The sequence below is a fragment of the Capsella rubella genome, unplaced genomic scaffold (assembly GCF_000375325.1).
Source record: "Capsella rubella cultivar Monte Gargano unplaced genomic scaffold, Caprub1_0 scaffold_8, whole genome shotgun sequence".
In the NCBI taxonomy this organism is placed as follows: Eukaryota; Viridiplantae; Streptophyta; class Magnoliopsida; order Brassicales; family Brassicaceae; genus Capsella; species Capsella rubella.
The window spans coordinates 5,335,031-5,349,399 of NW_006238916.1; the positions used below are offsets into that span (position 1 = coordinate 5,335,031).

General features: G+C 32.1%; 4 protein-coding genes and 1 non-coding gene across 5 annotated transcripts; 4 read left to right on the forward strand and 1 right to left on the reverse strand.

Annotated features, from left to right (window-relative positions):
• The first annotated feature begins 1,806 nt into the window (after positions 1 to 1,806).
• On the forward strand, positions 1,807 to 1,878 carry TRNAK-UUU. Its single transcript has one exon. It is a non-coding gene; the product is annotated as a tRNA-Lys (tRNA).
• A 62-nt stretch (positions 1,879 to 1,940) lies between these two features.
• On the forward strand, positions 1,941 to 4,655 carry LOC17875746 (protein PEP-RELATED DEVELOPMENT ARRESTED 1, chloroplastic). Its single transcript, XM_006280442.2, has 9 exons — positions 1,941 to 2,343; positions 2,719 to 2,874; positions 3,250 to 3,318; positions 3,410 to 3,580; positions 3,666 to 3,809; positions 3,905 to 4,063; positions 4,173 to 4,238; positions 4,338 to 4,397; positions 4,465 to 4,655. Exons 1-9 carry the CDS (start codon positions 2,017 to 2,019, stop codon positions 4,507 to 4,509), a joined length of 1,197 nt encoding a protein of 398 aa, XP_006280504.2. The 5' UTR covers positions 1,941 to 2,016; the 3' UTR covers positions 4,510 to 4,655.
• Positions 4,656 to 5,013: 358 nt separating this feature from the next.
• LOC17875353 (uncharacterized protein At5g48480) lies at positions 5,014 to 6,298 on the forward strand. The gene is made up of 2 exons (XM_006279629.2): positions 5,014 to 5,407; positions 5,830 to 6,298. The coding sequence occupies exons 1-2, from the start codon at positions 5,100 to 5,102 to the stop codon at positions 6,053 to 6,055; spliced, it is 534 nt and encodes a 177-aa protein (XP_006279691.2). The 5' UTR covers positions 5,014 to 5,099; the 3' UTR covers positions 6,056 to 6,298.
• Positions 6,299 to 6,518: 220 nt separating this feature from the next.
• LOC17875131 (putative lipid-transfer protein DIR1) lies at positions 6,519 to 7,030 on the reverse strand. The gene has a single exon (XM_006281310.2). It carries the CDS (start codon positions 6,974 to 6,976, stop codon positions 6,668 to 6,670), a length of 309 nt encoding a protein of 102 aa, XP_006281372.1. The 5' UTR covers positions 6,977 to 7,030; the 3' UTR covers positions 6,519 to 6,667.
• Positions 7,031 to 11,622: 4,592 nt separating this feature from the next.
• LOC17874891 lies at positions 11,623 to 12,868 on the forward strand. The gene is made up of 4 exons (XM_006281148.2): positions 11,623 to 11,912; positions 11,995 to 12,258; positions 12,355 to 12,540; positions 12,639 to 12,868. Exons 1-4 carry the CDS (start codon positions 11,904 to 11,906, stop codon positions 12,690 to 12,692), a joined length of 513 nt encoding a protein of 170 aa, XP_006281210.1. The 5' UTR covers positions 11,623 to 11,903; the 3' UTR covers positions 12,693 to 12,868.
• Positions 12,869 to 14,369: the final 1,501 nt, after the last annotated feature.

Here is a 14,369-nt window from a genome sequence, read left to right on the forward strand (position 1 = left end):
GTGATCAGGAAACAATTCAGATTGCTTTAACTCTAGTTTTTTATCTGTCAATATTTTTCTTTATTTATTTCTGAAAAATATTTTCTTTACGTACAACACAAAGAAAAATACAGTATTTTGATTATGATAGTGTTATATTTTCGAACTTAAAAAAAAAACTATCTTTTTCATTTTACAAACTTTAAATATTTAAATTCAATTGATACTAAGATAACAAAAAAATTGCAATCGTAAACCCTACTAACCTAGATGCATTGTTAGTACATACAAAGTAACTAGAAACATAACATCGATTTTCTAGTGGCAAATAGACCAACCAAAAAAAAACAATTTCTTATTTAATGTACTGAAGCTAATATTCAATTGGAATTCTATTGTCAATTATTTTTTATAAAAGCATGGCAAGAGAAATTAGTCAATTACAACGCCTTGAGAATATACATATATACAGTATATGTAACATATGACAAACTCCACCATATTTTAGCAAATTAAACCATGTCAAAGTGCATATGAATTATGAGTTATGATGTTTTTTGAGTGATTAAAATTTGATCAGATTATATATGAAATATAACAGTGTAAATAGTCTTTAACTATTATTTTCTACCCTAAGTTATTAACTACGGTAAAACATCTATTATTAAATAACCACAATAATATTTTTTTGAATTTCAGTCTCCCGTTAGTATAATAACAATTAACATAATTTAGTTAGATAACCTTTTGCATGAAATTATATAGTTTCATCAATATCATAAATAAATAATTATATATATTCATCAATATATATATATATATATATATTAACAATTCACTAAATATCTGAATCTAGTGCTATTTTTTCTTATGAATTTACATTTTTATTGAAGACCATCTCTAATACTTCATATTGCATTAAAAAAAATTATGTAAAGTATGTGATAATTTTTTTTTTAACATGTCATTGGTCCAAGAATAATATATTTTTTCTAACTAACAAATCGTATTTTAAACTAAATTGTTTGAAGAAATTAACAAATATATATCTAAAAATTGAATAAATTTATTCATCATATTAATACTTCTATAAATTAATAAAATATTTTAGTTACTATGTATATACCGCTATTATATAAGATAACGTGTGTATAAATTATAAACAAGAACAAAATATTTGATTGCTACAGTGTACTATAAAGCTACACCTAAAAGAGGATTTGGAAATAAAGCATGTGCCAGACAATAGTGAATGAGAAAGAAAGTGAGATTTTGTAATAATTGAGCCAATATGAAGCAATCCTTAGCCATGCCTACTTTTATATATGGCTTTCTCACTTCAACAAAATTAAATTATATTTGGTAAGCAACTATATACATGTCTTACCTTGAATTTAGATTAATTTTATTATGTGGTATATATAGATTAATATGATAACTCAGACTTTTTTTTCTAAGTAGGCAATGAACTTAATAAGAATCATAAAACACCATTATATCATTTGGACCCCTCCATGGGTTTCATCCCACATGGTTGCTGATCTCAACTACGACGATTTCCATAATTGAAAACCTGATTTTGTGTATCATACTAGAATATTAATGATCTAAAACTATAGCTTAACAACTTTAACCAAACAAAAAACAATTAATCTAGTATAGTATTGCCAGTTCATTTACCTAGATTAAACCTTCATAATAGTGTTATACGATAACCAACATTGATAACCGAGTCTTACTTGATAAACCAATTCAATTTTTATATGATGAATGGTTTGTTCTAATTCTTCGTTTAATAACAATTAATATTACAACTTAATCAACATGGCCTTCTTAGCTCAGTGGTAGAGCGCGTGGCTTTTAACCACGTGGTCGTGGGTTCGATCCCCACAGACGGCGTTTTTCTTTTTCTGTTTCCAATTTATATATTTTGCTTTTATGATTTTATCAATATCCTCGTCGTCGTCTTCTTCGATTCTTTTATCTTTCTTCCTCTGCTTAAACCCAAAACCTAAAAAAATCTCAAAATCCGAAAGTATGTTACAGTCAATTCATCTTCGTTTCTCTTCAACCCCATCACCATCTCCTAGAGAAACTCTAATCATTCCATCGATTATTTGCTCTATACCTTTCTCATCTTGTTCGTTCCGTCCGAAGCAAACCCAGAAATTGAAGCGTCTGGTTCAATTTTGCGCTCCTTACGAGGTTGGAGGTGGATACACAGATGAAGAACTGTTCGAAAGATACGGGGCTCAACAACAAAATCAAACTAATGTGGAGGATAAGTTAGATCCATCTGAGTATGAAGCTTTGCTTAAAGGAGGCGAACAAGTCACCTCCGTTCTTGAAGAAATGATTACCCTCGTATGTGTTTTGGGTTTTGCTTCATCTCAACTTGCTTTTGTTTCGTTTCTCTAAGCTTGGCATTTCGTCGAACAACTTATAGGCATTAAGCTTTCGTTTACTTACTCGTTAGTTATTTGAATAAATGGTGATCCTTTTGCGTGTGTCTACGTTTCTTTTGAGCTATGTTTTGTCTGGGTTTGCTTCTGTGTTGTTTCCCTAAGTTTGGCATTTCGTCGAACACCTTAAAGGCGTTAGGCGTAGTGGTTTTCTGGGATTATTCATCACTTTTTTCCAGATGGGTTTATGATAAATACAATCTTCACACGTTATTTGTGGACTTAAGGTTAATTCTTGGATCTGTAATAGGCTATGTGAACTGCTCTGATGTTGTAGTTGGAAGATATGAAGATGAATGAAGCATCTGAGAATGTTGCTGTAGAATTGGCAGCACAGGGAGTTATAGGAAAAAGAGTTGATGAAATGGAGTCAGGATTTATGATGGCCCTTGATTACATGATCCAGCTTGCAGACAAGGACCAAGACGATAAGGTAAAGCAATTCTGCATGTTCCCTCTGAATATACTTAAAAGAAATCTCCTCTAAGAATTGACCTGAATTTGCTACACAAAGGACCAACATTTTTAGATTTGGTATTCAGTTGCTACTCAGATTGCTTTTGCGATGTAGTGTAGCAATATTTTACATATATGATATATCTTGGCCATTAGTTCTGCAACATATAGACTGGAAAACTGATAAAAGAAAGACATTTTTTTCTTCTGGATTTAGAGGAAGTCTTTACTAGAGGTCGTCAAGGAGACTGTTTTACATATATTCTCTGGATTTTAAAACTCTTGTTACCTTTGCCATGAGTTCTGTAACATAGGCTGACCAAAGAAATTGACTTTTTGTTCTTGGATTCAGAGGAAGTCTTTACTAGAGGTCGTCAAGGAAACTGTCTTATCTCATCTCACTAAAAAATGCCCTCCTCATGTGAGTAATACTCTCATCAGTTTCTTCTTACTTCCATGACTTTCCAGTAGCTTCAAATCATGATTTAATCGTTAGTGCTACTGTTATTTAGGTCCAGGTGATTGGTTTACTCTGTAGAACCCCTAAAAAGGAAAGTAGACATGAGCTGTTGCGTAGGGTGGCCGCAGGTGGTGGAGCTTTTGAAAGTGAGAACGGTACTAAACTTCATATACCCGGAGCAAATCTTAATGACATAGCTAATCAGGCTGATGACTTGCTAGAGGTATTGTGTTTGTTTCGGAATATATATCTTTTTATGCTCGAGATAGTCTGAGAATGTTGCTAACAAGTCTGAGAAAGATTTGCAGACTATGGAAACAAGGCCAGTTATTCCAGATCGAAAACTACTAGCGAGGCTTGTTTTGATCAGAGAGGAAGCGCGAAATATGATGGGAGGAGGTATACTTGATGAGAGAAATGACCGAGGTTTCACAACTCTGCCTGAATCAGAGGTTTGTGAGACAAACTATTACCCCCATTATGCTTTGTTTATGAAGTGAATTGAAACATTGGAATACAAATGACTTATCGCATGATCGCCAAACAGGTGAATTTCTTAAGCAAACTGGTAGCTCTGAAACCTGGAAACACTGTACAGCAAATGATCCAGAATGTAATGCAAGGGAAAGATGAAGGTGCAGATGATCTAAGCAAAGAAGGCGATTCTTCAACCCAAGGACGAAAACCGAGTGGATTAAATGGAAGGGTAAATATGATCAACTCACACAGTTTTTGTTAAAAGAGAAGACTTTTCTGAGTAGACAACCAAAGATTGTCCGTTTTCTTACTTGTTAACCTACTTGATGCGATCACAGGGAAGCGTCACAGGACGAAAACCATTACCAGTAAGGCCAGGAATGTTTCTAGAGACTGTCACAAAGGTAATGTTTTCTATATTTTGTCAAACCAGCTTGTCCAAACGGATGATTAGAGTTGGTGTGAGACCATTGTGTGTGATGTTTAAAATCTCATCTTGATAGGTATTGGGAAGTATATACTCAGGTAATGCCTCTGGTATAACAGCACAACATTTAGAATGGGTAAGTTTCTTATAACAACACCAAAACTTGTTTCTCTGCAATTTCATCTGATCTCTTTGTTTAACAGGTTCACCAGAAGACCCTCCAAGTTCTTGAAGAAATCGCATATTAGTAAAACGTTTTTCGTAGTATATAATTGTAATTTGGTTATATATCAAAAATTTCAATTCAACTTTAAATTAAATATAAAAAAATGTAATATTGGTACAACATAAAATATCTTTAACCCATTCAGAATGAATGAGTGAAAATGTAACTTGTCCCATGTGTACAAATTTACCCATTCAGTTAGATAATAATGATAACAAATACTATTGTAACCAAAATTTTATTTAAAAAAATCGTGAATGAATAAATTGATAAATAAATTTCGTAACGGTTTAGTGAAGACGACACGTGGAAGAGAGACAGTAGTCCTATAGGGTAGGAAAAGAGAGAAGTAAATGAAAAAGGTGGGATGAGTAGGGGCACACTCTCGTAAATAAACGGAAAAGTAAGGGTAAATACCGGACGCGAAAGCAATTGTTATATCCATTTGAAATCCTCCTCGTCAGGGGGTTTAATAACACGAAACGATTCCGCTTCTCCGCTTCCATAATAAATATCTCTCTCTCTAGATTGTTCATTTTCTCACTCACTCACACTATTTTCATTTTCTCTCTAACCGTAAACGAATCTTTCAAGCTTTTTTTTTTCCCTGAGATGGCTCAAGAAGATGTTACTGCTGGTGGTGCTAACGGAGGAGCTGCTACTACGACGGTGGAGAAACCTGTTGTTGGCGCTACGACTACGGCCTTCGCTGCTTTCAAGACGACGTTGATCGTTGAAGCTCAGAAAGTTAGCGACGCTGTTACGTTCTACAAATCTGCTTTTGGTGCGATCGAGTCTGGTCACAGTGTTTACCCTAAGCGTAAGCTTGACCAAGAGCTTCCTCATGTTCTCTCTTCTGAGCTTAACCTTGTTGGTTCGACCTTCGTTGTTCGTGATGTCGCTACTCTCTCTGGTTTCACGTAAGCTTTCTTCTCTCTTGTTGTTGTGGTGTTTAAACGTCTAGATCTCCTCTTTTTCTCCTCTGTTTTTGGTTTTTTGAGGTTTTTTATTTGTTTTAGGGTTTGATTTTGTTGTAGATCTGGATTTTAGGTTGTTGTATGAGAAGATATATCATGTTCAGTAGCTATTTCTTCTTCCTTGAGCATGAGTTTTGTTTGATTCGACTCTGTTTCATACGTTGAATAGTGCGAAATAAGATGATACTGCGTTCGTTATACTCGTGTAGCGTTTGATTTCGTTTTAGATCTGGTTTGAGGTTTGTGTTATGAGAAGTTTCTGGTAGTTTAAAACGCTTAGATGTTGTTTTCATGGATGATTCTGCTTGCTTTGTTCATTTTGTGGTTTGATTTTGATTTTTTGTATTTTGTTTCACGTTGAACAGTGCGAAATCGGGAGGTGCTTCGATGACACTAACACTCGAGACTGACGATGTTGAAGCAGCCGTTGCGAAAGCTGTATCCGCCGGAGCTGTGAAAGTGGAGGTTACGGAGGTTGAGACTGAAGGAGGTGTCACCGGCAAAGTTACTGATCCGTTTGGTTTCACTTGGATCTTCTCTGCTCCGGCAAAGGAGATCGAGAATGCCGCCACCGAGAACAAGGAGGTTTAACCGTCGGATCTGATTTTTTCGTCGGGTTCTGAACAAAAAAAAAACTCTGTTTATCCTAATTTCTGGTTTATTTTGTCTTTTGTGGATTCCGGTTCGTAGTTAAACCGGATCGAGTAGCGTTAATGACTTTTTCTCGGTAGCGTTTTAAAATTTCACCCCTTTTGACATACTCTAATTATGGTGAAATCAGATATTATTAATCTCGGGTTTTATATGTTTTGTTAATGATTTTGCTTCTCTTAATTATCGTGCTTAGGGTAGAAACGCGTCGTCCACATTAAATAAATGGTTTAGTGGTTAGATTAGAAGGAATTAAGAAGAATAATGTGTGTTTCGTTTGTTGTTATTGTGTCAGAGTGTTTGAATACTGTGTCGGAGGTAGTGAAACCATAAAGCCTCTGGGTCTGTGCTTATTGGTTCTGTTTTCAAAATTGCCCTTACGTGTTGTTTGGGCCTTGTGAAGTTTTCAATTGGTCCTTTATAAATCTTTTGACTAGTTTTGGTGGTTTTTACCCATACTACGCCATTTGGCAGAAAGTACGATCTTATTATATAGAAAAAGAAAAAAAAAACAGACACGCAAATTGAGTCACTGACACAGACAAAGCTTATTTATGAACAAGTTGGTGCGTTGGGTACGCCACAGACTTTAGGGAGACCAGAAGCGAGTTCAGGATCTACACCGAAAGAACCGAGCCATGGTGAGTTTTTGTAGCCACAAAGACAAGCGAAATCAGCGTGTTGTAAAGCTGTACAGCAAGGCTGTGTCGGGGTCGTTGGGTTCTCTTTGTTCACAGCTGGTTTACACTCATTCAACTCGTCTTGTGTCATGCCACAGAGGTCAATCGCTACTGACATATCGACTAACATAACCATTATCATCACCGTTGTAGCCATAGCCGCTGCCTTCTTGCTCGCCATTTTGATCTTCCTCTTAGATGTTTGTTTTGTGTTTGTGGTGTAGAAGTGAATGCTCATGAGGTTGTATATATAGTAAGTTATAGGAGGAACCCGTGAACAAAGATTGAATTATTCGATTAGTCACGGGGTTGTGTTCTTTTGTATATTACTTTTGGGATATGGTATTTGTCAAAGAATCATAGCAGTCAGGATTCTTATCAAATTATTATCCGATTTACACGGTTTCCAGCCCACAAATCTTTTACTACTAATGGAAAAAGAAAAATTCCACTATGTTTTTTTTATATATTGCAACTGGCACATTGTTTCATTTTAAAAAGTTCTCTAATTGAAATAAAAACATTAACAACTTCCAGTATACTACTGGGCCTGATTTGAGCCCAACTAGGAGTTATGTGTTTTTTGTCTTTTCTTGGGCTACCTCAAACCATCGTAGCCTTTTGAGAAGTTTTTAATTCCGTGAATTTAGCTCTTACTTATCATCATTGTCAACAACAATTAGCTACTTTGAGTTTTTAATCACAAATTAGCTTACACAAAATCTACAACGATAAATAATTAGAGTTGTTCGCCGTGATTATACACATAGAGAAATAAATAAAAGAAGAGTAATATGTGGTAAATCTAATAAGATCGAAAAAAATTATCTGTGTAGAATCGGCTTTACAATAATTTTCATAATTTGTAATGATGATTAGATCAAGAGTTATAAAAATGAGGATATAAAAAAATTGGAACCAAAAAAGAGTATGTATAAAAGAGTTTACTCTACATTTCAGATTTTGACCCAAGAAAGAGCAAAAGAGTAGCCTTTGACTGTTTGACCTTTGTCATTTTTAACACTTAGCTAGCCTTTCCCTTGGTTTACAAAAAAAAAAAAAAAAAAAAAGCTAGCCTTTCCCTTCAGTCTCTGTGTTGAATTAAAAATCCAAATATCTAGATTCTTTTTACTCTTCTATTTTCTTAAATTAAATATATATTTTTTCTTTTATTTGATAATTTAAGTTCTATAAATTAGTCATAATTATGCTAAGGATTTTTATTTTTTAATCACCATCTCAGATTTGTCCTCAAATGTTATGTGGTGTAAGTTGTTCGATACACAAGACAAAGCTAGACCATTAGCTCTCAAAATTGCAATTACTACTGTTTTTACCGGCGATCCCTGTTTTACCTATATGTTGCGGCGATCACTGTTTTACTTTACCTAATTTACAATCATTTTTTATTGGTTACCGTTACGAAAATAATTAAAGCAACTCTTTTGTTATGTTTAACGTATTATAAAGAGCATTTTGATACATAAGTATATTTTTTCATGTTATTGAAGTTTAAGATTTGATGTTATCCTGTGAATCCATAACTATGTGATGATTTTCTAAATATATACTGGAGTTTTATTTTATGTTTCGTTATTAGAATTTTGTATTTTCCAATGTGTTCCGTCGTTATAGGAATACTTTGATAGTGATAGACTAGTATAAATAAGTTTTAGGTTTTGCATAGAGAAGCACAAATTAGTGTATTGTGTGTTTGACCAGGTCACCTATAACTTAAGTGTGACCTCGATCTACAAAACTAGAAACCTAACACGATGGTGATGTAACTAGCATTGGTCAGCTCTCATTCTAGAGAATGTATATATCTTGGTTTAGCTTCATGTAACTAAATGCTTCTCGATGTTATCGTAAGTATCAGAACTATAAAATTATACTCCTTAGACAAATGGAGCAAAGAGACGTATGCAGAACGATTTTTAAATGAGAGAAGCATGCACAAACGTTTATTACAAACTAGGTCCCAAGTTCCCAAGAAGGAATAGATTAACATAATTATGAACGTATTCTAATATTCTAAGGTCCCAAGGAGTAAATTTGAACAGAGCCTTTTAATGTGTAGTAGAGCATGTTCATGAAACTTGAGGAATGAAAATTGTGAAATTTATAATTGTATTTTTATTTTTTCTATGTTCATGTATCATAATAAATGTTATTCAATGCAGCATGTATATGTCTGGTTTCACAAATATTTTCTTTTAAAATTTTAATGCAGCATATAAAACTTTTACAGCAAATTCAGATTTTTATATTACAAAATTTGACCTTGTAAATACAATTTGGCATTAAGAGGAATATATTAACTGATTCTTACTTAAAAAGTGATGTTGTATTAAATTAGTGTAAATATTGGATGTGTGAATAGATTCAAACAATATTAATAATAACAGAGAAAGCATATTTTTGTAGTGAAAATCAGAAAATATAAAAGTAACAAGTTAAAGAAAAAACTAAACGACCTTAGTTGAAGAGCTATAATAATATTATGTAAAAATCTCGATATATGAAGAATTTTAAATTTCTTGGTTGATTTATCAAAGTTCGTATTGGTATGACTGTATCTAAACATATTTTTAGATAATTTTGGGTGTTAATGGTTACAGCGGTCGGGATGGACAAATTTATCAACGGTTTGGTCCACTATATTTTTAGGACGGATAATAAACTCTGGCGGTCCAACTCGATTTGTATATAAAAACGGTTCGCACTTGGTCCACATCGATTTTTTTATGGTTTTTTTGAGATTGCATCATTACGAACACAATTAGTGAATGATAAATAAAAAGTGGTTTGGTTCGTAGATGGTTTTGTCAAATCAAATTAGTGTAACCATTCACACCGATTAGATTTTTAAAAGTTAAAAATAAGTTCATTTAAAAAAAATGAAATCGACTAAACTAATGATGAGTATTAAATTGAAAACAATTACATAAAACGAAAAACATGAGAATTAAAGTAGTAACATCAGCATGATTTGTCGTAATAAAGCAATTATTTACAACTGCAGAAAGAAGACAAAGCCTGTGGATTAATAATGATAGAAACATAGAAAAGACTAATGATAGAAAGGTCAAACGTTAATAGTAGTTGTTGTACGTAGACTAGGCCAAAGCATAACAAGTTGACGAACTCATTATTTCTCAAACAAAAAACACCCATTTAGTTTTTGGATTTTCAGAAGCATTTGCATTGCATCCATTTATTTATTTATTCTTCTTTAAAAACAAAAAAAAAATTGTTTATTTTGCAAGTTTGTAGAAATACTTTTGCAAATATTAGTAATATTACTAACATTTTATTTATTTTAACTTAAGCAAAAAAAATGACTAACATTTCTTTCATTTAGTAATTAGAAGGTTGTTTGTAGAAATATTTAGCAAATGTTTTAACAGTTAATACTTTCTGAAAGACACATTACTAACATTTTTCTATAAACATTAAAATCTCTTTAGTAATTATAAGATAGTTTATAGAAAAATGTTAGTAATGTGTTTTTTTTTTTACTTTCTACTCGTTACAATATTTTTTTCTTAATGTTTATTGTTATATATCATTTGGTGATTTTTATATAACTTTTATATGATATATAATTGTAAGTAAAAAAGAGATTATTCTATTTAATATAAAATTTATAGATTAGAATGCTAATATATATCTGTAATTCAACCAAAAAAAAAAATTGAATCATAAGTGTTCAATAAGAACTCATTTTAGAAATGGCAAACAATGACTAGTGAAAATTCATTAGTAAAATTGGGAAACAAAAGACTAATGTTATTAAAAAAAATGTTGAGTAAATTTGGTTATATATATTCAACCTAATTATATACAAATACTATAATATTTATAAATATTTATCTAAACCTAAATAATTTATTTGCATCAGTGAAAAAACCCCATTCCGTTGAAATATGTGTTTTGTTTTTTAACTGTTTTCTCAATACCAAAGGCTGCAAAAGAACAGTCCCCAAAATTTATTATCCTTCATGAACAGTATCAGTAATTTTGACCTAACCCCCACCTGTCTTCTCTGTCAAATTACTACAAAACTATAATTTTTTAAAAAGATGTAAGAAGATAAGAATATTATAAGCATGTAAAAAGTAAAAAAAGAGAAGAAGAAGAAGAAATAGACAAAAGATACTAATAAATAAAAATAGGATTGCTTGGAGTCGTGGCAATGTAGTTTGCACACTGCACAGAGCACAAAGTTTCATAACAGAGGTAATGTTTTTGCAGCTGCTTGCTGCATTGTGTTGTTGTTGTGGCCCTTTCCCATTCCCTAAAGCTCCTTTTCTTAACTCTTTTGTCTCTCTTCATCCTTTCTTTTTCACCTTTTTTCATTTCTTTCTTTTTAAAACAATAATAAAAAGACCATTTTATTTCAAATTCCATATTCTCATAAATGGTCTCTAATAAAAGACCATTTTATTTTAATAATCCAAGAAAAAAAATTCCCAACTCAAAAGATAGTAATAAATGGAATGAGTCAGCTCTAGAATCCATACAATATTGGTCAAATTTTATTAGTAAAAGTTACGTTACGTTTTCTTTGTTTGTCAACCATAGAAATAATTTTTTTTTAAGTAAAAAAGTTACCTTCATGTAAATACAAAGTTTAAAGCCAAAACCCACAAAAAAAAAACTTATAAACACTGTATAAAAAGACATTAAAAAACAGTAAAATTTAGTTGAAAAAAAAAAAAAAAAAAGTAGTAGTAGTAGTAGAAGAAAGAAGAGTAGCTAAAAACCCAACTCTATTGTTTCATTATTAGTTTTACACACATTATTGATTATTCACTTACCCTACTAGATTTTTTTTTTAAAATCACAACACTCTTCTCTTCTCTCAGAGAGACCACACAACACAACAGAGTTCAGTCCCCCATCTCTCTCTCTTTAACCCCTTCCCCTACAAGTAGACTTTAAGACAACTTTTGTCTCAGTGTTGAGTTAATGTAATATACCCATCTGGTCATTTACTCTCTCTCATTCTCTCTCTCTCTATCTCTCTCTCTTTCTCTATTTAGATCACTTCAAGAACCAGAGAGATCCAAACAAAACATACATCATCAATCACTAGTACTACAATGGACTACGTAAGCTTGCTCCTTCTTCTTCTTCTTCATCTTCTTGTGGGTTTTTACAAAGTTTTTAACTTTCTTTTGTGTTTTCAATCAGGAATACGGAGGAGGAGAGTACTGCAAGAGAGGTCACGTGCCTGCTTTTGGAAGCTGGGACTGGAACGACGCCGTTCCTTTCACTCAGTGTTTTGAGACAGCGACTACTACTACTACTACAGCAACACAACAGCCACCTCCTCAAGCTTTTCTCCACTACGCTCCTTACTCTCATCATCAAGATCGTGATCTTTACCTAGCTGGTGATCTCTACGACAACCACCACCTTGTAGCTCCTGCTGTTATCCTCCTCCCTCGTCGCCGTGTACGTTCTTGATTTTCTTGATTCCCTTTTCAAGATTCAAGAACTACTTTCTTGATCTTGATCTAGTCTTATGTTTTTCCCGGTTAATGTTTTCAGGCTAAGGTTGGTCAAGAACCGGCGGAGAAGAAGAGAAACGTCTCAAAGGAACAACACAACTACAAGACGGAGGCGCGTGAGGCAAACGCGCCGGTTAACGTGAAACGGAGGATGAAAACACCTAAGCCTGTTGATGAAGACTTGTACAAAGTCTCACCACAACTTCTCTCTGTCAAATCCAAAAGGGTAATTAATAAAAACTTAAGTTTAATCTTTTTTATTAATTTTGGTTTTAACTTTATGGATTAAGGGTTTTGAGATAATTTTTTACAAATAATTTGCAGAAAAGAGGATTTGGGTGCATTTCAAGGTGTTTTTTGCCAACACGGGTGCTTTGAACTTTGAAGAAACAACAAAGCGTGAGAGACTGGAGTCAGAACAACAACAACACTTTGTTTTTTCTTCTTTCTTCTTTTCTCTAATAGTATTATCAAAAAAGACTATGTTTGTGGAGTTATTATGTATGTATTTTATTTAAGCCTAGGAAAAAAAAAGGAAGATGAATTCTAAAATATGATAGTAGAGCAATGTAGCTTTTGAGCCATATTGTATTAATTAAGATTATATAAAGGGTTAGTTAAAACTATAGCTATGGTAGACTTCAAAATTAAAAGTTGGGTATCACTAATTTGAAAATTAGTTTTCTCACATGATGTCAGGAAAAAAGACAAAAGTAACCCTATACAGTTTTAGATGGTTAAATGAAATGATTATGCTTTCTATCTGTATTGGCAAAGACACGACAACTCTAACATTAAATGATGTCAACGATATCTTCGAACATATTGGATATCATTATGTTTAGTCGATATCATTATGTTTAGTCGATAACTCCAGATAACAATTAGTATGTATACTAAGGTAACAAGTCTAATCTTATAAATTAAAAAATTGATAGTAAATACTACAAGGTACTCACTAACTACACACTTGACCTTCTATAATAGTATGTAGACATAAACATAACATTATGGATAGTAGATAACAAAAGCATTAGAGGATTATATATTTATTATTAGGTAAAAGATGCGAGTTATGTGATCATGATCATGATTATTAGAGGATTGGCGCTAGTGACATCTTTTAATGAGAAATGCAATGTAACTGAACGTACTTTAAGTCCTAGTTATGGCTAATTTTATATTGTAAAAATTATCTTAAGTTGATAATTTTTACAACTAATAACTATTAATGTCGATTAGCTTCCGGTTTGATAATTCTTATGTTATACCGGTAACTAATAGAGTGAGAAGAAATCCTGTAAGTGTTATGTTATACCAGTAACTAGTATAATAATAACATAGAATTATTCTGTGATAAAATTAGATTTTATTCTATTAAATCATGTACTATATATATTACAAAATCTAAACCCTAACAACTATTTTGTCAACCCTAACAACTATTTTGTCAACCCAAACCGAAATATAATTTCATTTAATTACAAAATTTAAACCCTAACCACTATTTTATCAACCCAAACCAAAATATCATTTCGTTGAGTTACAAAATCTAAACCCTAACCACTATTTTGTCAACCCAAACTGAAAAATAATTTTATTTAATTACAAAATCTAAAACGTAACCACTATTTTGTCAACCCAAACCAAAATTATAATTTCGTTTAATTACAAAAACTAAACCCTAACCACTATTTTGTCAACCCTAACCACTATTTTGTCAACCCAAACCAAAATATAATTTTGTTTAATTACAAAATCTAAACCCTAACCACTATTTCATAAACACAAATGTTATAAAATCTAAAGCCTAACCACTGTATTATAAACTCAAACCGATATATATTTCCATGAATTCGATAACACTGTTCATCAGCATTAATTCGATAACATTTTTTTAAAACATGTTAAATAATATGTTATCGCGGTAAGTTACATATTATTCGTTAAATTGAGTATTTATATAAACCGGTAATATAAATATTTTATACAAGTACGTAAATATATATGTATGATAAAACTGTATAAAACAAATAAATAACAAAATAATAAGAA

Coding starts and splice junctions, on each gene's coding strand:
- LOC17874891 (XM_006281148.2), top strand. Junction 12,259..12,354: donor TCCTCCTCCCTCGTCGCCGT/GTACGTTCTTGA, acceptor TAATGTTTTCAG/GCTAAGGTTGGTCAAGAACC. Junction 12,541..12,638: donor TCTCTGTCAAATCCAAAAGG/GTAATTAATAAA, acceptor AATAATTTGCAG/AAAAGAGGATTTGGGTGCAT.
- LOC17875131 (XM_006281310.2), bottom strand. CDS start 6,976: ATGGCGAGCAAGAAGGCAGCGGCTATGGCTACAACGGTGATGATAATG.
- LOC17875746 (XM_006280442.2), top strand. CDS start 2,017: ATGTTACAGTCAATTCATCTTCGTTTCTCTTCAACCCCATCACCATCT. Junction 2,875..3,249: donor ACAAGGACCAAGACGATAAG/GTAAAGCAATTC, acceptor TCTTGGATTCAG/AGGAAGTCTTTACTAGAGGT. Junction 4,398..4,464: donor CAGCACAACATTTAGAATGG/GTAAGTTTCTTA, acceptor TTTGTTTAACAG/GTTCACCAGAAGACCCTCCA.
- LOC17875353 (XM_006279629.2), top strand. CDS start 5,100: ATGGCTCAAGAAGATGTTACTGCTGGTGGTGCTAACGGAGGAGCTGCT. Junction 5,408..5,829: donor GCTACTCTCTCTGGTTTCAC/GTAAGCTTTCTT, acceptor CACGTTGAACAG/TGCGAAATCGGGAGGTGCTT.